This window comes from Anomaloglossus baeobatrachus, chromosome 2 (assembly GCF_048569485.1).
Source record: "Anomaloglossus baeobatrachus isolate aAnoBae1 chromosome 2, aAnoBae1.hap1, whole genome shotgun sequence".
Classification (NCBI taxonomy): Eukaryota; Metazoa; Chordata; class Amphibia; order Anura; family Aromobatidae; genus Anomaloglossus; species Anomaloglossus baeobatrachus.
Genome location: NC_134354.1, coordinates 781,426,935 through 781,449,291, shown reverse-complemented (window position 1 = coordinate 781,449,291; position 22,357 = coordinate 781,426,935). Strand labels below are relative to the sequence as shown.

Here is a 22,357-nt window from a genome sequence, read left to right as displayed (position 1 = left end):
TGGCGCGGCGGCAATCGGAGCTGATCTTGCGTAGCCCTCTGGGCAACAGTGCCAGAGGGGGAAACACATAGGGTAGCTGGAACTGCGACCAATCCTGAACTAAGGCGCCTGCCGCCAGAGCTCTTTGATCGTGAGACCGCGCCATGAAAATCGGGCCCTTGTTGTTGTGCCCAGACGCCATTAGGTCGACGTCCGGCCTCCCCCAGCGGCTACAGATTTCTTGAAACCCGTCCGGGTGCAGAGACCATTCCCCTGCATCCATGCCCTGGCGACTGAGGAAGTCTGCTTCCCAGTTTTCTACGCCCGGGATGTGAACTGCGGATATGGTGTATGCTCTGTCTTTCACCCACATCAGAATCCGCCGGACTACCTGGGAGGCTTGCCGACTGCATGTTCCGCCTTGGTGGTTGATGTATGCCACCGCTGCGAAGTTGTCCGACTGAATTCGGATCTGTTTGCCTTCCAGCCTCTGCTGGAAGGCTTGCAGGGCAAGATACCCTGCCCAGATTTCCAGAACATTGATCTGAAGGGTGGACTCCTCTGAAGAGAGTCCTTGCCCGTCTGAGAAAGGGGTACGTTCCTGTCTAGGGACGTCGACTTCCCATCCCATTGGCGAAGAATGTCCTATAGAAGTGGACGCAGATGAAACTGCGCCAAAAGGACTGCCTCTGCATGAGGCGTCTTAAGGGGTGTGACTGGCCTTGAAGGAGAGACTGCACCCCCATCTGTAGTGAACGCTGTATGGCCAGCGGGAGCTGCACTATCGCTGAGAGAGTGTGAAGCTCCATGCCAAGATATGTCAGCGCTTGGGTCGGTGTCAGATTTAACTTTGAAAAGTTTATGATCCACCCGAAACTCTGGAGAGTCTCCAGCGCCACGTTCAGGCTGTGTTGGCATGCCTCTTGAGAGGGTGCCTTGACAAGTAGATCGTCCAAGTAAGGGATCACAGAGTGACCCTGAGAGTGCAGGACTACTCCCACTGCTGCCATGAACTTGTGAAAAGCCGTGGGGCTGTCGCCAGACCGAAGGGCAGGGCTACGAACTGAAGATGCTCGTCTTCAATAACGAATCGTAGCCAAACACCGGTGCTCTGGAGCAATCGGCACGTGGAGATAAGCATCCTGATGTCTATTGACGCTAGGAAATCTCCTTGAGATATGGAGGCAATGACGGAGCGGAGGGATTCCATCCGCAACCGCCTGGTTTTCACGTGCTTGTTGAGCAGGTTTAGGTCCAAAACGGAACGGAAGAGCCGTCGTTTTTTGGTACCACAACCAGATTGGAGTAAAAACCGTATCTTGTTCCTGAGGAGGAACAGGGATTACCACTCCTTCTGCCTGCAGAAGACCATCGGCTCGGTCGGGAGGTGAGGAAGTTCTGAAAATCTAGTCGGAGGACGAGAACAGAACTCTATCCTGTACACGTGAGACAAAATGTCTCTCACCCACCGGTCTTTGACCTGTGGCAGCTAAATGTCGCCAAAGCGGAAGAGTCTGCCACCGACCGCGGATGCGGAGAGAGAGAGCTGAACGTCATGAGGAAACCGCCTTGGTAGCGGTTCCTCCGGCTGCCTTCCTTGGGCGTGATTGAGCCTGCCAGGAATCTGCGCCTCTCTGAGCTTTTTGAGTCCTTTTGGACGAGGACAATTGGGACCTGCCCGAGCCTGGGAAGGACCGAAACCTCGACTGTCCCTTCCTCTGTTGGGTGTTGTTTGATCTGGGCTGGTGTAAGGAAGAGTCTCTACCCTTGGACTGTTTAATGATTTCATCCAATCGCTCACCAAACAGTCTGTCACCAGATAACAGCAAACTGGTTAAGCACTTTTTTGGAAGCAGAATCTGCTTTCCATTCCCTCAACCACAAGGCTCTGCGTAAAACCACGGAGTTGGCGGACGCCACTGACGTACGGCTCGTAGAGTGCAGGACAGCATTAATAGCGTAAGTCGCAATGCAGACATTGCGAGGTTAAGGACGCCATCTGCGGCACAGATGTACATGTGACAGTGTCCACGTGCGCAAGACCAGCTGAAATAGCTTGGAATGCCCATACGGCTGCGAATGCCGGAGCAACCGACACGCCGATAGCTTCATAGACAGAATTCAACCAGAGGACCATCTGTCTGTCAATGGCATCTTTAAGTGAAGTCCCATCTTCCACTGCAACTATGGATCTAGCCGCAAGCCTGGAGATAGGGGAATCCACCTTTGGACACTGGGTCCAGCGCTTGACCACGTCAGGGAGAAAAAAGGATAACGTGTATCCTTAATACGATTGGAGAACGCTTATCTGGATAAGTGTGGTGTTTCCGGATTGCTTCTCTGAAGTCAGAGTGGCCAGAAAAGTACTCAATATACGCTTGAGATACTGAAAAGGGATTTCTCCTGCTGTGAAGCTGACTCCTCCACCGGAGGAGCTGAGGGAGAAATATCCAACATTCCCTTGATGGACGCTAGAAGATCATTCACTATGGCGTCACCATCCGGAGTATCCGGATTGAGAGCGGTCTCAGGATCAGAGTCCTGATCAGCTACGTCTGCCTCATCATACAGAGAGTCCCGCTGGGACCCTAACCAGTGATGAAGCCGAGTGCCGCTCCCAGCGAACTCGCTTAGACTGTCTGGGACTGTCGTCCGTGTCAGAGCCTGCGCCCTGGGATGCATGGGACCCCCCCGGAGCACTGATTTGTTCCAAATGAGGGCGTATCAACATTGCCCATGGTCCGTCTGGACTGCAAAGTCTCTAAGATGTTAGTCACAGTCACAGACCTATCAGCCGAAACTGCAACTCCGTCCCTGTCCCTGGACAGGGTTCACAGGTGGTTCCTTTAGCCACCTCTAGCAGAGACCCCGGCTGACCAAGTGGTACAGGGGAGAATTGCACACAATGGGGACAGTGGAACCTGCCGTGTGGAACAGTATCACATGCAGTACAAGCAGCATAGAAAGCCTGTGCCTTGGCACCTTTTCTTTTTTGCTGCTGTTGTCTAGCCATCTAGAAGCATATAGCCAAGAATAGCGACCGTATAGTGCAATGTATAGCATACAAGCAGAAAGTACAAATGAACACTTCAGCACATGCAGTACAAGCAGCATAGAAAGCCTGTGCCTTAGCACCCTTGCTTTTTTGCTGCTGTTGTCCAGCCATCTAGGAGTATATAGCCCAGAATAGCGACCGTACAGTGCAGTGTATAGCATACCAGCATGAAGTACAAATGAACACTTCAGCACATGCAATACAAGCAGCCCAGAAAGCCTGTGCCTTAGCACCCTTGCTTTTTTGCTGCTGTTGTCTAGCCATCTAGGAGTAAAGTACAAATGGTATTAGTGGGGTCAGCACTTCAGGTGCCGCTTACCGCCCGCCCAAAGGCGGGTGTGTGGTCGCCCGAATCCTGTGACTGGTTGCCCAGAGCTTGTCTCCCTTCTCCAGCCCAGACTGCGTGCAGGAATGGCTGCCGGCGTCTTGTGAAGAGGGGCGGGCCGTGGGCGTGCCCCAGACAAGAGCGGGAAACTGGCGTCCCACTGTGTCCAGTGAAGGGGGCTGGAGAATGCAAAGCAGACTCCAGCTCTCGGCGCTGACTGTCTGTACAGCGTCCCGCCCCTCCCCTGACTGGCAGGGCTGGGGGCGGGAACGAAGCGAAAACTAGGCCGCAAAGCCGGGGACTCGAGTAATAAGCGCGGCCGTCCTATGTGCACGGCCAGCGCGGAAGTCCCCGGCGCACCACAAGTCCCAGCCGCGCCACAGTGTAAAACACCCCGCAGCGGCCGGCGCGGCAGTTTCTAACACATAAATTCACTCAGCTAAGCTGCAGTGAATAATAGCACAAGCGCTCCGCGCTGTTGTCCCCGGCGCACTAGCACTCCCAGCAATGCTGGTGTGTGTGTGCGCAATGTGTACGGGGACACAGAGTACCTTAATGTAGCAGGGCCCTGTCCCTGACGATACTCAGCTCCATATCCAGCAGGATCTCCGGGTCTGTGGATGGAGCCCGGTCTCAGTGCCTGGAGACCGGTAAGATCCCACTTCACCCAGAGCCCCGAGGGGGGATGGGGAAGGAAAACAGCATGTGGGCTCCAGCCTCCGTACCCGCAATGGGTACCTCAACCTTAAACACCCGACAAAAGTGGGGTGAGAAGGGAGCATGCTGGGGGCCCTAGTATGGGCCCTCTTTTCTTCCATCCGACATAGTCAGCAGCTGCTGCTGACTAAAAACAGTGGAGCTATGCGTGGATGTCTGACCTCCTTCGCACAAAGCATAAAACTGAAGCAGCCCGTGATCCCACGGGGGGTGTATATGCAGAAGGGGAGGGGCCTTACACTTTTTAGTGTAATACTTTGTGTGGCCTCCGGAGGCAGTAGCTATACACCCAATCGTCTGGGTCTCCCAATGGAGCGCCGAAGAAAAGCCGACGCCTGAGAAGTCAGAGACACAACCTGCGGAGTAGCGGTGCGTGTGACCGCAGTAATCTCAGACAGACAAGCTGAGATAGCTTGGAGCGCCCACACTGCCGCGAATGCCGGAGCAAAAGATGCTCCTATGGCTTCATAGATGGATTTCATCATGAGCTCAATCTGCCTGTCAGTGGCATCCTTGAGCGATGAACCATCTGCCACTGATACTACGGATCTAGCCGCCAGTCTAGAGACTGGAGGATCCACTTTTGGACACTGTGCCCAACCCTTCACTACTTCCGGGGGGAAGGGATAACATGTGTCATTAAGGCGCTTAGTAAAACGCTTGTCCGGGTATGCTCTGTGCTTCTGGACAGCATCCCTGAAATTAGAGTGATCGACAAAGGCACTCCGTGGACGTTTGGGAAACCTAAACTGGTGTTTCTCCTGCTGTGAAACCGCCTCCTCCACAGTTGGAGTTGGAGGAGAAATTTCTAGCACCTGGTTGATGGACGCTATCAGGTCATTTACTATGGCGTCCCCTTCAGGTGTATCTAGATTGAGAGCACAGTCAGGGTCTGAGCCCTGAGCTGCGCCTTCCTCTTCATCCTCTAGAGAGTCTTCATGCTGAGACCCTGAGCAGCGTGATGAAGTGGAGGAAGGTCCCCAGCGAGCCCGCTTCACCGGTCTGGGACTGCGGTCCGAGTCGGAGTCCTCACCGTGGGACCTATGTGTCACCTCAGGAGCAGATTGCTGCGCCAACTGAGGGGGACCTGGGGACGAAGAACGCACAGTGCCCTGCATCTGTGTTGTTGGTCTGGACTGCAAGGCTTCTAGTATCTTAGCAGACCATTTGTCCATAGACTGAGCCATGGAGTGTGAAAGCGACTCAGACAGTTTGTCAGCCAAAACTGCAAACTCTGTCCCTGTCACCTGGACAGTGGGAACCGGTGTCTCTACCTGGGCCGGGGGTCCCACCAGTGCCTGAGGCTCCGGCTGAGTGAGTGTCACAGGGGCCGAGCATTGCACACAATGAGGGTAGGTGGAACCTGCAGGTAGCATAGCCGCACATGAGGTACAGGTTGCAAAATAAGCCTGTGCCTTGGTACCCTTGCTCTTTGCGGACGACATGTTGTTGTCCTCCAAGAGATAAGTAAGGGATCACCGTGATCACTGAGGGATATATATAGCCCCAAGTTAACAGTACAGCCGAACCAGCAAATGTATACACAAAAGATATATATACAGTTCGGCACTCTGGGGGGTCCAGCACCGGCAGACCGGTGTGGCTTACCAACCGCTCTGTGTGGCCACCAGATTCCCTGCCCCGGGTCTCCCTCAGCTGCAGCCAGAAGTTCTCCACCGCAGAATGTGCTGAAAAAATGGCTGACGGCGTTCTCAGAGGAGGAGGGAGGTGTGGGCGTAGTCACAAAAGTGCGGGAATCTGGTGCCCCAGCGTGAGTAGTGAGGGGGGCGGAGGACAGCTCAGTGTACTCCAGCCCTCACTGTCGGCGTCATACCGACCGTCCCGCCCTTTTCCCTGACTGGCAGGCCTGGGGGCGGGAGAATACTATACTAGGCCGCAAAAGCCGGGGACTAAAGTTGAAACCGCGGCCGGCCGGCAGTGCACGGTCGGCGCGGTAGTCCCGGACCCATACTCACGCCGCAGTCGCTGCAGCGTCTGGGCCTAAGGTGCTTTATGCGCCGTCCCAACGGGGACACAGAGTACCTGTGGATGCAGGGCCATGTCCCTGACGATACTCCGTCTCCTGTCCGGTAGATTCCCCCAGGGGCTGCGGAGGGAGACCGGTCCCAGTGTCTGGATGACCGGATAGGATCCCACTTCCCCAGAGCCCCTAAGGGATGGGGAAGGAAAGCGGCATGTGGCTCCAGCCTGTGTACCCGCAATGGGTACCTCAACCTTAACAACACCGCCGACCTGAGTGGGGTGAGAAGGGAGCATGCCGGGGGCCCCATAGGGGCCCTCTTTTCTTCCATCCGATAAAGTCAGCAGCTGCTGCTGACTAAAACGTGGAGCTTGCGTGAATGTGTGCCTCCTTCAAGACAAAGCAAAAAAACTGAGGGGCCCGTGATGCACGGGAGGGTGTATAGCAGAGGGGAGGGGTTACACTTTTTAAAGTGTAATTACTTTGTGTGGCCTCCAGAGGCAGACGCTATACACCCAATTGTCTGGGTCTCCCAATGGAGCGACAAAGAAATATATTTTTTTTAGATATATTATTTCATTTTTTTAATTTATTTTACACAAACTGACACAAACTAAAAAGAACAGAATGAAGCCAGGCCATATTGATAAGTTATAGATCAGTGTGACTATATGGATATTTTTTTTTTTCTCGTAAGTGAGATATTATTATATGTGGAATATATTTGTATCAATAATCAGAGCACCAAGACTATTATAAAGCGTTGGGACTTCTGTTTTTCTGATCTGGTTTAGGACCAGATTTACTACGGGACACTGAACAGTGACGTGACAGATACAGATGAGGACGGACGCCGATGACTGGAGAAGGTGCAAATTGATTCGCAGGATCCAGTCCATCATTCAAGTCATTAATGGGAATGGAGCTGTGAAAACCGGCTCTACCCCGATTCTTTTGATTGGCCGGACTGATGACGTTGCACCTGACTGGCTAATCAATGCCCGTGATGTAAGAGGCGGCCACTGACCACTGCTGTGGCTGATTAACGGGGTACTAAGAAGTGATAAATGACCTATCATTTTACTGTGAAAAAAAAAAATAAATATTAGTGCAGAAATCTCTAATGCTAACACAGAAGTGAATATGAAGCCGAGGAAGGGATTATCCAGGCACATTTTATTACTGGTCACCATAATAAACGGTAAAACAGAAAGAGGCGGCACAAGTGGCTCAGTGGCTAGCACTGCAGTCTTGCGGTGGCTCAGTGGCTAGCACTGCAGTCTTGCGGTGGCTCAGTGGCTAGCACTGCAGTCTTGCGGTGGCTCAGTGGCTAGCACTGCAGTCTTGCGGTGGCTCAGTGGCTAGCACTGCAGTCTTGCGGTGGCTCAGTGGCTAGCACTGCAGTCTTGCGGTGGCTCAGTGGCTAGCACTGCAGTCTTGCGGTGGCTCAGTGGCTAGCACTGCAGTCTTGCGGTGGCTCAGTGGCTAGCACTGCAGTCTTGCGGTGGCTCAGTGGCTAGCACTGCAGTCTTGCGGTGGCTCAGTGGCTAGCACTGCAGTCTTGCGGTGGCTCAGTGGCTAGCACTGCAGTCTTGCGGTGGCTCAGTGGCTAGCACTGCAGTCTTGCGGTGGCTCAGTGGCTAGCACTGCAGTCTTGCGGTGGCTCAGTGGCTAGCACTGCAGTCTTGCGGTGGCTCAGTGGCTAGCACTGCAGTCTTGCGGTGGCTCAGTGGCTAGCACTGCAGTCTTGCGGTGGCTCAGTGGCTAGCACTGCAGTTTTGCGGTGGCTCAGTGGCTAGCACTGCAGTCTTGCGGTGGCTCAGTGGCTAGCACTGCAGTCTTGCGGTGGCTCAGTGGCTAGCACTGCAGTCTTGCGGTGGCTCAGTGGCTAGCACTGCAGTCTTGCGGTGGCTCAGTGGCTAGCACTGCAGTCTTGCGGTGGCTCAGTGGTTAGCACTGCAGTCTTGCGGTGGCTCAGTGGTTAGCACTGCAGTCTTGCGGTGGCTCAGTGGTTAGCACTGCAGTCTTGCGGTGGCTCAGTGGTTAGCACTGCAGTCTTGCGGTGGCTCAGTGGTTAGCACTGCAGTCTTGCGGTGGCTCAGTGGTTAGCACTGCAGTCTTGCAGCACTGAAGTCCTGAGTTTAAATCCCACTAAGGACACCATCTGCAAGGAGTTTGTATGTTCTCCCCGTGTTTGGTGGGTTTCCTCCGGGGTTCTCCGGTTTCCTTCCACATTCCAAAAACATACTGATAGGGAACTTAGATTGTGAGCCCCAATGGGGACAGTGTTGCCAATGTATGTAAACTGCATATATTATATATATAAAATTATATATATATTTTATATTATATACACACACATTTTATTAATAAGTCACTTACGTTTCCGCTCTTTCAGTGTCCGGATTTCTTCTTCGCTCTGAGGAGAGAAGAAATAAGATGATTACACAGGTCTGCAAGGGTAAAAAAAAAAAAAATTTGAAAAGTAAGGAAGTGATTTTTATATACTTTCGATGGCTGAATTCCATCACAAACTTTTATTTATTTTTTTTTTTTTTACAAACACTGACTCCATGGGCTGCTTCTTGCCCCATACTTTGACCCCTTTACGTGACCTTCGGAGGATAATTTTGGAGCCATTAGATTGGTTAGAAAAGAATGGAGACTTAATGACTGATGAAGACTTTCACACTCGTCCCAGTGACCGCAGCATCTTTCACGGTTGTGTATAAACGATTCAGCCGGGGACTTGGACCTTACTAAACATTCTGCAGAACTCTTAGGCCCTCAAGGGATAGAACTTGCTCGCTCCTGGTACCGAAGCGGAGAAAAGGAATTCCTTCCATACTTTTCTCAAGATGGTGGTCTAGTGTATTTCAGGGATGCTCCTGGAGGATGGAACAATGTAACATTCAGTAGAATGAGGGCGAGTGGAGACTCTTTATTGATTCATCCCAAAAAAAGTCTCCAAGCTGATACTTCACAATAGCAGCGAGTACGCTTCCATGCATGGACGGGGTTCTGTACACCTGAAGGAACGCTGTGAGACTTTATTCTGAAGAAACCTAACTATGGGGATCAAGCACGGTCAATAGGTGGTGATCTGAAAGTTCTCCCTTTGCTCCTTGAGCAGCGAGGAGGATATACGAGGTCCCCATGGTTTGCGTGTGAATGGGCCAGCCAGGATAGGACTCATTCAATGGCGTCAACGAGAACATTTTGTAACCTGAACTCAAGAACATACTGTAGTTATGGAAAGTTTAGTTGATGCCACTAATGTGCTGATGAAGTAGTTTGTGAAAGCTCGACTGAAAGAAGAGGCTTTTATCCCCTTAATGACTGAGGACGTACTGGTATGTCATAAAATATCAAGGGGTAATCACCTGCGGCTGCTGTGGTGAGCCGGCGGTGATTCCTGTGTGGAGGTGGCCTGAGCTATAGCTTGTTTGTTTAAACGTAATAAGAATATCTATCGGTGTATGTAAATAATCAAAATGTAGATGTAGTTGGATAAAAATCTGTCTGTCTATGTAGCCATCGCATAGACCCATAATATAATTCTAAGCTGTATCGTCATGAAAGGGGTTAACCAAAGATAATGAAGCCAGAATATGAAACTGCAAAGTCTTATCAGAAGATTCACACAGAAAGAATGAATAACAGAGATGTGTTTTATAACATGCTGGGAGAATTTGGGGAGTGGAATCCTCCCTAAACTCTGTGTTCTGGCTTCAAGGTTGATGCATACTGTATAATTGGATCTTTTCCTTTCGTCACGACAGCACCCACGAGAGAGGGATCCGCCCCCTTCAGGACAGGAAACCTACAGATAAAAAAGGGGCAGTCCCCCTCCCTCATCAGTTGGTTTCCTGTCCTGAATGGAGAGGAACCTACAGTACCTGGGTCCGGTTGAGTCCGTGCGGTCTCCGTGGGAACGGCGGAGCTCTAGGTCCAGAAGCACGGTCGGTGGAGCTCCCCTCGTGGACTCCGTCCTCCGGTGCGTCTCGTCCTCTTCCCCTTGGTTCGGCTTTGCCTCCGGGGTAATGACGCCGGTACCTGCGCGCGCCTGGCTCTGTGGACGGCAGGGAGGACCCTGCCGTGTCCGCGCGCTCTCTCTGCTGCCGTGACCCGGAAGTGCACTGGAGCGCTTCCGGGGGAGGGGATCGGGCAGGTTCCTTGTGAAGGCCGTGGATCCCTCCTTCCTGAGCCGGATGCGGGGTAAGTTGCTGTCGGTACTCGGCGGCCGGCGCCTCTCCCTGTGGCGCGGGCTGCGACTCCGGTTACACGGCGGGTGCGATGTATCCACCGGGCCCGGTAAGGGCCGCGTCCCCGCTCTGTCTCCTCGAGGTGTCCCGGCAGTGCAGGGAGGATCGTCCCGGGCTTTGGAGCTGGGTTCTGCCATGCATGGCCGGGGTCCCTGGGGCCTTTGTGTTCTCCTGGCCCCTGTATCCTCTGTGGCCTCCGGGGCCGGTAAGGGCTCTGTGGACTCGCCTACCTCCGGCCTCTGTGGGGCCCCCGTGGCCTCTCTGGGACTCCTGGCCCCCGTGGCCTCTCTGGGACTCCTGGCCCCCGTGGCCTCTCTGGGACTCCTGGCCCCCGTGGCCTCTCTGGGACTCCTGGCCCCCGTGGCCTCTCTGGGACTCCTGGCCCCCGTGGCCTCTCTGGGACTCCTGGCCCCCGTGGCCTCTCTGGGACTCCTGGCCCCCGTGGCCTCTCTGGGACTCCTGGCCCCCGTGGCCTCTCTGGGACTCCTGGCCCCCGTGGCCTCTCTGGGACTCCTGGCCCCCGTGGCCTCTCTGGGACTCCTGGCCCCCGTGGCCTCTCTGGGACTCCTGGCCCCCGTGGCCTCTCTGGGACTCCTGGCCCCCGTGGCCTCTCTGGGACTCCTGGCCCCCGTGGCCTCTCTGGGACTCCTGGCCCCCGTGGCCTCTCTGGGACTCCTGGCCCCCGTGGCCTCTCTGGGACTCCTGGCCCCCGTGGCCTCTCTGGGACTCCTGGCCCCCGTGGCCTCTCTGGGACTCCTGGCCCCCGTGGCCTCTCTGGGACTCCTGGCCCCCGTGGCCTCTCTGGGACTCCTGGCCCCCGTGGCCTCTCTGGGACTCCTGGCCCCCGTGGCCTCTCTGGGACTCCTGGCCCCCGTGGCCTCTCTGGGACTCCTGGCCCCCGTGGCCTCTCTGGGACTCCTGGCCCCCGTGGCCTCTCTGGGACTCCTGGCCCCCGTGGCCTCTCTGGGACTCCTGGCCCCCGTGGCCTCTCTGGGACTCCTGGCCCCCGTGGCCTCTCTGGGACTCCTGGCCCCCGTGGCCTCTCTGGGACTCCTGGCCCCCGTGGCCTCTCTGGGACTCCTGGCCCCCGTGGCCTCTCTGGGACTCCTGGCCCTCGTGGCCTCTCTGGGACTCCTGGCCCTCGTGGCCTCTCTGGGACTCCTGGCCCTCGTGGCCTCTCTGGGACTCCTGGCCCTCGTGGCCTCTCTGGGACTCCTGGCCCTCGGGCCTCTCTGGGACTCCTGGCCCTCGGGCCTCTCTGGGACTCCTGGCCCTCGGGCCTCTCTGGGACTCCTGGCCCTCGGGCCTCTCTGGGACTCCTGGCCTTTGGGCCTCTCTGGGACTCCTGGCCTTCGGGCCTCTGTGGACTCCTGACTACTGTGGGCTCCTTGCCCCTGTGGCCCCTGTAGGCTCCTGTGGGCTCTATGGACTCGTGCCCCTGTGGGGTCCTGGCCTCTGTGGGTTCTAGGCCCCTGGACCTCTGTGTCCTCCTGGTCCCTGTGCATTCTGTATGTCCTGTCCCATGTGGCCTGTGTTTTTTCACGCCTCTGGACCTCCTGGCCTCTGGACCTCCTAGCCTCTGGGCCTCTGTGTCCTCTAGCCTCCTGTCCTCTGGTCTCGGGACCTCCTGGCCTCGGGCCTCTGGCCCTCCCGGCCTCTGAGCCTCCTGGCCTTTGCGTCTTCTGAGGTTGGTCTCCGGCCTCTGTGTCTCTCAGCCTCGTGCTTCCTGGCTTGTGCCTCTGTTCCTCTGTGCTGCCTGCCCTTGGTCCTTTGTGTCTCGTGGCCTTGGCCCTCTGTGCTGCCTGCCCTTCTTGCCTCCTGGCCTGGGGCCGCTGTACCTCCTGGCCTTGACCGCTGTGCCTCCGGACCTCGGGCCGCTGTGCCTCCGGGCCTCGGGCCGCTGTGCCTCCGGGCCTCGGGCCTCTGTTACTTCTGGCCTCGGGCCTCGGTGCCTTCTGGCCTCGGGCCTCGGTGCCTTCTGGCCTCGGGCCTCGGGCCTCGGTGCCTTCTGGCCTCGGGCCTCGGTGCCTTCTGGCCTCGGGCCTCGGTGCCTTCTGGCCTCGGGCCTCGGTGCCTTCTGGCCTCGGGCCTCGGTGCCTTCTGGCCTCGGGCCTCGGTGCCTTCTGGCCTCGGGCCTCGGTGCCTTCTGGCCTCGGGCCTCGGTGCCTTCTGGCCTCGGGCCTCGGTGCCTTCTGGCCTCGGGCCTCGGTGCCTTCTGGCCTCGGGCCTCGGTGCCTTCTGGCCTCGGGCCTCGGTGCCTTCTGGCCTCGGGCCTCGGTGCCTTCTGGCCTCGGTGCCTTCTGGCCTCGGTGCCTTCTGGCCTCGGTGCCTTCTGGCCTCGGTGCCTTCTGGCCTCGGTGCCTTCTGGCCTCGGGCCTCGGTGCCTTCTGGCCTCGGGCCTCGGTGCCTTCTGGCCTCGGGCCTCGGTGCCTTCTGGCCTCGGTGCCTTCTGGCCTCGGGCCTCGGTGCCTTCTGGCCTCGGGCCTCGGTGCCTTCTGGCCTCGGGCCTCGGTGCCTTCTGGCCTCGGGCCTCGGTGCCTTCTGGCCTCGGTGCCTTCTGGCCTCGGGCCTCGGTGCCTTCTGGCCTCGGTGCCTTCTGGCCTCGGGCCTCGGTGCCTTCTGGCCTCGGTGCCTTCTGGCCTCGGGCCTCGGTGCCTTCTGGCCTCGGGCCTCGGTGCCTTCTGGCCTCGGTGCCTTCTGGCCTCGGTGCCTTCTGGCCTCGGTGCCTTCTGGCCTCGGGCCTCGGTGCCTTCTGGCCTCGGGCCTCGGTGCCTTCTGGCCTCGGGCCTCGGTGCCTTCTGGCCTCGGGCCTCGGTGCCTTCTGGCCTCGGGCCTCGGTGCCTTCTGGCCTCGGGCCTCGGTGCCTTCTGGCCTCGGGCCTCGGTGCCTTCTGGCCTCGGGCCTCGGTGCCTTCTGGCCTCGGGCCTCGGTGCCTTCTGGCCTCGGGCCTCGGTGCCTTCTGGCCTCGGGCCTCGGTGCCTTCTGGCCTCGGGCCTCGGTGCCTTCTGGCCTCGGGCCTCGGTGCCTTCTGGCCTCGGGCCTCGGTGCCTTCTGGCCTCGGTGCCTTCTGGCCTCGGGCCTCGGTGCCTTCTGGCCTCGGTGCCTTCTGGCCTCGGGCCTCGGTGCCTTCTGGCCTCGGGCCTCGGTGCCTTCTGGCCTCGGGCCTCGGTGCCTTCTGGCCTCGGGCCTCGGTGCCTTCTGGCCTCGGGCCTCGGTGCCTTCTGGCCTCGGGCCTCGGTGCCTTCTGGCCTCGGGCCTCGGTGCCTTCTGGCCTCGGGCCTCGGTGCCTTCTGGCCTCGGGCCTCGGTGCCTTCTGGCCTCGGGCCTCGGTGCCTTCTGGCCTCGGGCCTCGGTGCCTTCTGGCCTCGGGCCTCGGTGCCTTCTGGCCTCGGGCCTCGGTGCCTTCTGGCCTCGGGCCTCGGTGCCTTCTGGCCTCGGGCCTCGGTGCCTTCTGGCCTCGGGCCTCGGTGCCTTCTGGCCTCGGTGCCTTCTGGCCTCGGGCCTCTGTGCCTTCTTAGTCTCGGGTCTGTGTACCTCCTGGCCTCATGCCTCGGTGCCTCTGACTTCTCGGGTTCCTGGCCTCTCCGTGGGCCTGCCTGGCCTCCGTGGGCCTGCCTGGCCTCCGTGGGCCTGCCTGGCCTCCGTGGGCCTGCCTGGCCTCCGTGGGCCTGCCTGGCCTCCGTGTCTCTGTGCCTTCTGGCTCGGGCCTCTGTGTCTCTTGGCCTTTGTACCTCTTGGCCTTCTGCGCCTCTTGGCTTCCTGGTCTCTGTGCCATCTTGGCCTCTGTGCCTTCTTGGCTTCTGGGCCTCCTGGCCCCGTGCCTCTGTGCCTGCTGCCTCCGGCCTCTGTACTTCTTCGTCTCTTGTGCCTCTTGGCTCCGGCCTTTGTACCTCTGTGCCTCTGGGCCGTCCTGGCCTCTGGGCCGTCCTGGCCTCTGGGCCGTCCTGGCCTCTGGGCCGTCCTGGCCTCTGGGCCGTCCTGGCCTCTGGGCCGTCCTGGCCTCTGGGCCGTCCTGGCCTCTTTGCCTTCTTGGCCTCGGGGCCTTCCTGGTCTCTGTACCTGCTGGCTTGGGCCTCCTGACCCTGTGCCTCCTGGCTCCGGCCTCTTGGCCTCTTGGCCTCTTGGCCTCTTGGCCTCTGTGCCTCTTGGCCCTTGTGCCACGTTGCCTCTTGACTCTTGGCCTCCGCTCCGTGCCTCTGTGTTTCTTGGCCTCTTCGCCTCTCTGCCTCTGGGCCTCTTGGGGTCTGGGCCTCCTGCCCTTTGGGCCTCTTGGCCTCCGGGCCTCTGTGCCTCTGTGTCTCTTGGCCTCTGGCCCTCTTGGACTCGGGGCCTCTTGGCCTCCGGGCCTCCTGGGCTCCGGGCCTCCTGGGCTCCGGGCCTCCTGGGCTCCGGGCCTCCTGGGCTCCGGGCCTCTCGGTCGCTGGGCCTCTCGGTCGCTGGGCCTCTCGGTCGCTGGGCCTCTCGGTCGCTGGGCCTCTCGGTCGCTGGGCCTCTCGGTCGCTGGGCCTCTGTACCTTTTGGGCTCGGGGCCTCCTGGGGTCTAGGACTCTTGGGCTCTGGGCCTCTGGGCCTCTTGGCATCTGTACCTCTGTGCCTCTTGGCGTCTGTGCCTCTGTACCTCTGGGCCTCTGTGCCTCGGGGCCTCTGGGTCGTGTGGGCATGTGTTCTCGTCCTGCGTCTCTTGGCCTTGCGCTTTTGTGCTTGCTTCTTGCGGCGTTCCTGCCTTGCGCCCTGCCGCCTTGCGCCTCCCGGGCCTTCCGCCTGGCCTGGCGCCTTGGGCTTCCTGCTTCGCCTCTACGTCTCTTCTCCTCCTCGTCCGTTCCGGTGCTGTCTCTTGGTCGACCTTGCTTCTGCGGGGCGTGTTCGCGCCTGTCCGGCCCTGTCCGTTGGTCCTTCCTGCTTTGGTCGCTCGGTCGGCCCCTTGGCGGGGGGTTTGGTCTTTGTTTTGCTGTTCTTTGTCTTTCAGGATTCCGGCTGTGGCCCTCGCGTGGCGTGACGTCCCTTGTCCTGATGGCTGTGGGATGCTGTTCCCCTATCGTCTGTGCTGCAGTGGGCTCCCCTGGCCTCCTCGGTGTCGGATCCTTCTCCTGGGTGGTTGCCTCCTCCTTGGATGGATGTGGCCTGTGTCTCCTTCGATGGTATTGTACGGCTGTATCATGATCCTCTCCGTCCGCCTTTCCGGTCTTTGCCGGCTGCCTTTGTTCTTCCGCTGTCTTCCGTTGGCGGCTTGGCCCTTCATGTGGTTTTTCCCTCCCTCTGAGTGTAATCTCTCTAAGTCTCTCGTGGGTGCTGTCGTGACGAATGGAAAAGAGTACATTACTTACCGGTAATGGGATTTTCCTGAGTCCACGACAGCACCCTTTACACCCCTGCCCTTTCTTGTTTGTTTGTCACCATTTGGTGTCCTGAGGTCTGGCTTTTTTGTTTATTCATTCATTGGCGGTTCCTCTCCCGGTTCTCTGCAACCAACTGATGAGGGAGGGGGACTGCCCCTTTTTTATCTGTAGGTTTCCTGTCCTGAAGGGGGCGGATCCCTCTCTCGTGGGTGCTGTCGTGGACTCAGGAAAATCCCATTACCGGTAAGTAATGTACTCTATCGAATATATGAGTTTCAGACGCAAGCCTGAGCTCAAACTGAGAACATGTCTTGTATAATCATTGTCTGATTCATTAATATCGGCACTGATATATAGCTAATACGGCACCGGCCTCTGAATATCCCAAACGAAGATACCATTAGCTATCTTTACCCAAAATCTCTACCTTGACACCTGCACATGTCAGCTGATTTGCACAGCAGACATGTGTGCCTCACAAGCACGGCTGGATCTGCAATCCTCCCGTGCCTGTTAAACCCTTAAAAATCACGCTGTCAAGCTGTGACAATGCGATTTAAATGCCCGCAGCAATAACCGTGCACTTACCCAACTCTATCGGCGGCGCCGTAAAGTGATCACGGGGACCCGATGATTGTCATGGTAGCACAGGGTCATGTGATGACTCCTGTGCCATTAGAACTCCCTTCCCGTTACTGCCGGATAAGAGCTGAGGGTTGCAAGAGACGAGCATTTCTCCTGCTCTGAGCGGTGCAGCTCTGATCAAGAGAAACGAACAAGCGATCAGACTGCTGATCCTAAGGGTATGTGCGCACGTTGCGTTCTGCTGTGACAAATATTCTGCAGCGTTTTGCCACTGCATGTGTGTTTCAAGACGCAGCCAAAAAGCTGCATTTTGGATGCATTGTGAATATAGAATGGATGCGTTTTGGATGCTTGCTCTGCCATAGACAGAGTGGGAAAAGCATCCGGAATGCACAAAAGAAGTGACATGTAGCTTTTTTAAACGCATCGATTTTGTCCAAAATTTGGCATCCAAAACACTGCGTTTAAAGACGCAACATGTACATGGAATTTGCTAAATTCTCAGGACTTTGCAGTGGAAGGAGAACTCATGCATTTACGCTGCAGTTTAAAACGCTGCGTAAATGCATGAAAAAACACAACGTGCGCACATAGCCTTATAGTCCTTTAGGGAGACTCGTAAAAGGTAATAAAAAAAAAAAAAGTTTTAAAAAAAAAAAAAAAAAAAAAAAAAAAAAAAGTTCAAATCACCCCCCTTTCACCCCACTGAAAATTAAAGTGTTAACCCCCCCAAAAAAAAACAACACCCCACACATTTGATATCGCCACGTTCAGAAATGCCCGATCTATCAAAATATAAAATCAATTAATCTGATCGGTAAACAGCGTAGTGGCAAAAAAAATTCCAAACGCCAAAATTACGGGGTTTTTTTTGGTTGCCACAAATTTTGCGCAAAATGCAATAACAGGCGATCAGAACGTAGCATCGGCGCCAAAATGGTACCGTTAAAAAAGTCAGCGCAAGATGTAAAAAATAAGTCACTGAGCCATAGGTCCCGAAAAATGATAACGCTACGTATCGCGAAAATGGTGCAAAACAGTGCACCCCTTTTTTTGGACAAACTATTTTTTTAACCCCTTAGATAAAAGTAAACCTATGCATGTTTGGTATCTACGAACTCGCACTGACCTGAGGCATCACACCCACACATCAGTTTTACCATATAGTGAGCACTGAATAAAATTTCCCAAAAACAATCATACAATCTCACTTTTCTTTTGCAATTTTTCCGCACTTGGAATTTTTTTCCCGTTTTCCAGTACACTATATGGTAAAACTCATGGTTTCATTTAAAAGTACAACTTGTCCTCAAAAAATAAGCCCTCATATGGGAGGATTGACGGAAAAATAAAAAAGTAACGGCTCTTGGAAAAAGGGGGAGGAAAAAACCCCCCAAAAAACGAAAAACTGAAAATAGCCCAGCGGTAAAGGGGTTAAGTCCCTTGGACAAGTTCAGGGAACGACCGAAGCAAAACTGAAGGAAGGTATTTTTTGGGACAAACCTAAAAATGAATGATTTAGCACTTAGGGACTTTTACCTTCTTCCCTGCACAGAGAGTCATAAATGCATATCTGCACAGGAACGTCAGCACCGGTCCACGTATGTGCGGCCACCAAGGTTCCCCAGAGTACCCCCCGTTATAAAGTGAGGGCACATCCTAAAAGGAAAATGACCATCCTGGTGCTGCTCCATGTTATTAGCTTCTGACGAGCCCCCCAACACTGTCGTACGGGGCAGCGGGGGAAAAGCAGAGTTCGGTGGTATAAAGGCTCCGGATTTATTTCAGGGGCGCCCTCAATGACTGTCCTTACCAGCTCCTTTATTTTCTTCCTCCGTCTGCCAGGGTTCCCGAGGTGACTGGTGAGGTCAAATATGGTCGGGATGGCGTTTTTCTCGAAGGACAGTCCTGTACGGGCTCTGAAAATAAAAATGTGTAAACTGATATGATTTTATATACTGTACGATGGTCACTGGTAAAATACTAAGAGGGGAGACATGTATCACTGAGATTGTTAGCCTCAGTGATGTGAGCCCGGATGTATGCTAGGTACTGGAGGGTTTAGTGAACAGCTAAAGAGATGGGGGGGGGGGGGACGGCTGTTCACCATATCTAAACTTTAGGGTGTGGTCCAGGGGGTAAAAAGAAGTCCTCTGGGCACAATCAGCATTCTGTGTCCGGAGGTGAACAGACCTCCACAGTGGTGCTCCTAACCCCCAGATATACAGACTGCTCATGTACGGCTTTGTTTTCTTGATGCCGGAGAGGCTGCTCATAGTTACTTTATTTGGTGCTGGTTTATGAAGTTTTTAATAAATCTGCTAAAAATGTAAATGACAAGAGTTTCTCTGTCTACATCGTGAAGCAGCTGAGTGACCGATCTACCACAGTACCCTTCAGTGGAATGGCATAAATTTCCAGGCCCCTGCCTCCTTTTGAGCCCCCCCCACCACTCCTTTTGAGGGCCCCTCTATTGAAGCCTACTCACTCCTATTGAAGTCCCCCCCACCACCACTCCTATTGAAGCCCCCCCCCCACCACCACTCCTATTGAGGCGCCCCCCCCTCCACCACTCCTATTGAGGCGCCCCCCCCCCCACCACTCCTATTGAGGCGCCCCCCCCCTCCACCACTCCTATTGAGGCGCCCCCCCCCCCCCACCACTCCTATTGAGGCGCCCCCCCCCCCCCCCTCCACCACTCCTATTGAGGCGCCCCCCCCCCCTCCACCACTCCTATTGAGGCGCCCCCCCCCTCCACCACTCCTATTGAGGCGCCCCCCCCCCCTCCACCACTCCTATTGAGGCGCCCCCCCCCCTCCACCACTCCTATTGAGGCGCCCCCCCCTCCACCACTCCTATTGAGGCGCCCCCCCCCTCCACCACTCCTATTGAGGCGCCCCCCCCCCTCCACCACTCCTATTGAGGCGCCCCCCCCCCCTCCACCACTCCTATTGAGGCGCCCCCCCCCTCCACCACTCCTATTGAGGCGCCCCCCCCCTCCACCACTCCTATTGAGGCGCCCCCCCCCCCTCCACCACTCCTATTGAGGCGCCCCCCCCCGCCACCACTCCTATTGAGGCGCCCCCCCTCCACCACTCCTATTGAGGCGCCCCCCACCACCACTCCTATTGAGGCGCCCCCCCACCACCACTCCTATTGAGGCGCCCCCCACCACCACTCCTATTGAGGCGCCCCCCACCACCACTCCTATTGAAGCCCCCACCACCACTCCTATTGAAGCCCCCCCACCACCACTCCTATTGAAGCCCCCCCACCACCACTCCTATTGAAGCCCCCCCACCACCACTCCTATTGAAGCCCCCCACCACACTCCTATTGAAGCCCCCCCCACCACCACTCCTATTGAAGGCCCCCACCACCACTCCTATTGAAGCCCCCCCACCACCACTCCTATTGAGGCGCCCCCCACCACCACTCCTATTGAGGCGCCCCCACCACCACTCCTATTGAGGCGCCCCCCACCACCACTCCTATTGAGGCGCCCCCCACCACCACTCCTATTGAGGCGCCCCCCACCACCACTCTATTGAGGCGCCCCCCACCACCACTCCTATTGAGGCGCCCCCACCACCACTCCTATTGAGGCGCCCCCCACCACCACTCCTATTGAGGCGCCCCCCACCACCACTCCTATTGAGGCGCCCCCACCACCACTCCTATTGAGGCGCCCCCCCACCACCACTCCTATTGAGGCGCCCCCACCACCACTCCTATTGAGGCGCCCCCACCACCACTCCTATTGAGGCGCCCCCACCACCACTCCTATTGAGGCGCCCCCACCACCACTCCTATTGAGGCGCCCCCCACCATCACTCCTATTGAGGCGCCCCCACCACCACTCTATTGAGGCGCCCCCACCACCACTCCTATTGAGGCGCCCCCACCACCACTCCTATTGAGGCGCCCCCACCATCACTCCTATTGAGGCGCCCCCACCATCACTCCTATTGAGGCGCCCCCCACCATCACTCCTATTGAGGCGCCCCCCCCACCATCACTCCTATTGAGGCGCCCCCCCACCATCACTCCTATTGAGGCGCCCCCCCACCATCACTCCTATTGAGGCGCCCCCACCATCACTCCTATTGAGGCACCCCCCCCACCATCACTCCTATTGAGGCGCCCCCCCCATCACTCCTATTGAGGCGCCCCCCCACCATCACTCCTATTGAGGGCGCCCCCCCACCATCACTCCTATTGAGGCGCCCCCCCACCATCACTCCTATTGAGGCGCCCCCCCCACCATCACTCCTATTGAGGCGCCCCCCCACCATCACTCCTATTGAGGCGCCCCCCACCATCACTCCTATTGAGGCGCCCCCCCACCATCACTCCTATTGAGGCGCCCCCCCACCATCACTCCTATTGAGGCGCCCCCCCACCATCACTCCTATTGAGGCGCCCCCCCACCATCACTCCTATTGAGGCGCCCCCCCACCATCACTCCTATTGAGGCGCCCCCCCACCATCACTCCTATTGAGGCGCCCCCCCCACCATCACTCCTATTGAGGCGCCCCCCCACCATCACTCCTATTGAGGCGCCCCCCCCACCATCACTCCTATTGAGGCGCCCCCCCACCATCACTCCTATTGAGGCGCCCCCCACCATCACTCCTATTGAGGCGCCCCCCCCACCATCACTCCTATTGAGGCGCCCCCCCCACCATCACTCCTATTGAGTCTGTGGGATGGAGCCTGTAAATAGAACTTAATGTCTATTGAAACATTCAGCTGTTAAGGAGATAACAGTTTTGTTTACAGCTCTTTGCCTTGGAGACCAACCACTGCTGCAGATGGCAGGACATGTGCCGTGCTTAGGAGCAACTTTTTAAAGGGAACCTGTCATCAGAAATTTAGCTTGAAACCTAAAAGTTTCCCCCTCTGCAGCTCCTGGGCTGCATTCTAGCAAGGTTCCTGTACTTTTTGTGGCCCCTTTTAAACCAAATTAAATACTTTATAAACTTGTACCTTTTGCTATGTAAATTTTGTAAATCGTCCATGGGGGGCGGGCTCTCTGGTGACCGTTGCTGTTCCTCCAGCACATTGACGCCGTCCCCCCACGCTCCATTTCATCCATCAGGACGCCGCCCACTGCGCCCGAGGTGCCTCCCACGCCAGGACTGCTGGTGACGTGTGTCACAAGCACGAGATTATGGGAGGCGCTGTGATTGCATCGTAATTGCCCGCCCATAATGTCGTGGACGCGCTTTCCCCCACTGCCTCCAGCGTTCTGCGCAAGCGCTCGCCGGCCAAATGACCTGACGTCACCTCCTTCCCATCTTACCCTGCAGCAGGGCAAGATGGGAAAGAGGGTGACGTCGGGTCGTCTGGCCAGCAAGCGCTTGCGCAGAACGCTGGAGGAAGAGGGGAAAGTGCGGGTCACGAGGTTATGGGCGGCACTTGCTGATGACACTTACAGCGCCGCCCATAACCTCATGCCTGCGCAAAACGTCACCAGCGGTCAAACGTGCACACAGTGCACAGTCTCGCTACAGTCGCACAGCGCCGTCCATAACCTCGTGCCTGCGCAAAACGTCACCAGCGGTCACAGGTGCACACAGTGCAGAGTCCCGCTGCAGTCGCACAGCGCATGCGCGGGACCATGGGCGCCCAGGGGTGGCGTCCTGAGATATGTGGCGTCCTGAGATATGCTGGAGGAACAGCAACGGTCAGCAGAGAGCCCGCCCCCATGGATAATTTACGAAATTACATAGCAAAAGGTACACGTTTATAAAGTATTTAATTTGGTTTAAAAGGGGGCCACAAAAAGTATAGAAACCTTGCTAGAATGCAGCCCAGGGGCTGCAGAGGGGGAAACATTTAGGTTTAAAGCTAAATTTCTGATGACAGGTTCCCTTTAATGTAAAAGCAGTTTTTGATACTGGACGGCTGCTACCGCCTAATGTCGGCCAGCTTTAGAGCAGTGCTTGCAAGGTAGAGAACAGCGGTGGTCGGTCTCCCAGGCAACGAGCTATAAACAATAGAAAAAAACACAATTTTAATAAACAGTAAACTGCAAAAAATGCTTGTTTTAACCAGCAGCATCTGACAATGTAAGAAGTTGTGAAGAGGCCTCTGTAGAGTTTTCCCAT

The 22,357-nt window shown here is 56.7% G+C and overlaps 1 protein-coding gene across 1 annotated transcript in view; it reads right to left on the bottom strand.

Annotated features, from left to right (window-relative positions):
• Positions 1-22,357, bottom strand: part of THAP12 (THAP domain containing 12) — a 73,333-nt gene that overhangs the window by 40,348 nt on the left and 10,628 nt on the right. The window contains 3 exon segments of the mRNA XM_075337585.1: positions 8,440-8,476; positions 18,057-18,134; positions 18,136-18,162. Coding sequence (XP_075193700.1) covers positions 8,440-8,476; positions 18,057-18,134; positions 18,136-18,162 — 142 coding nt within the window.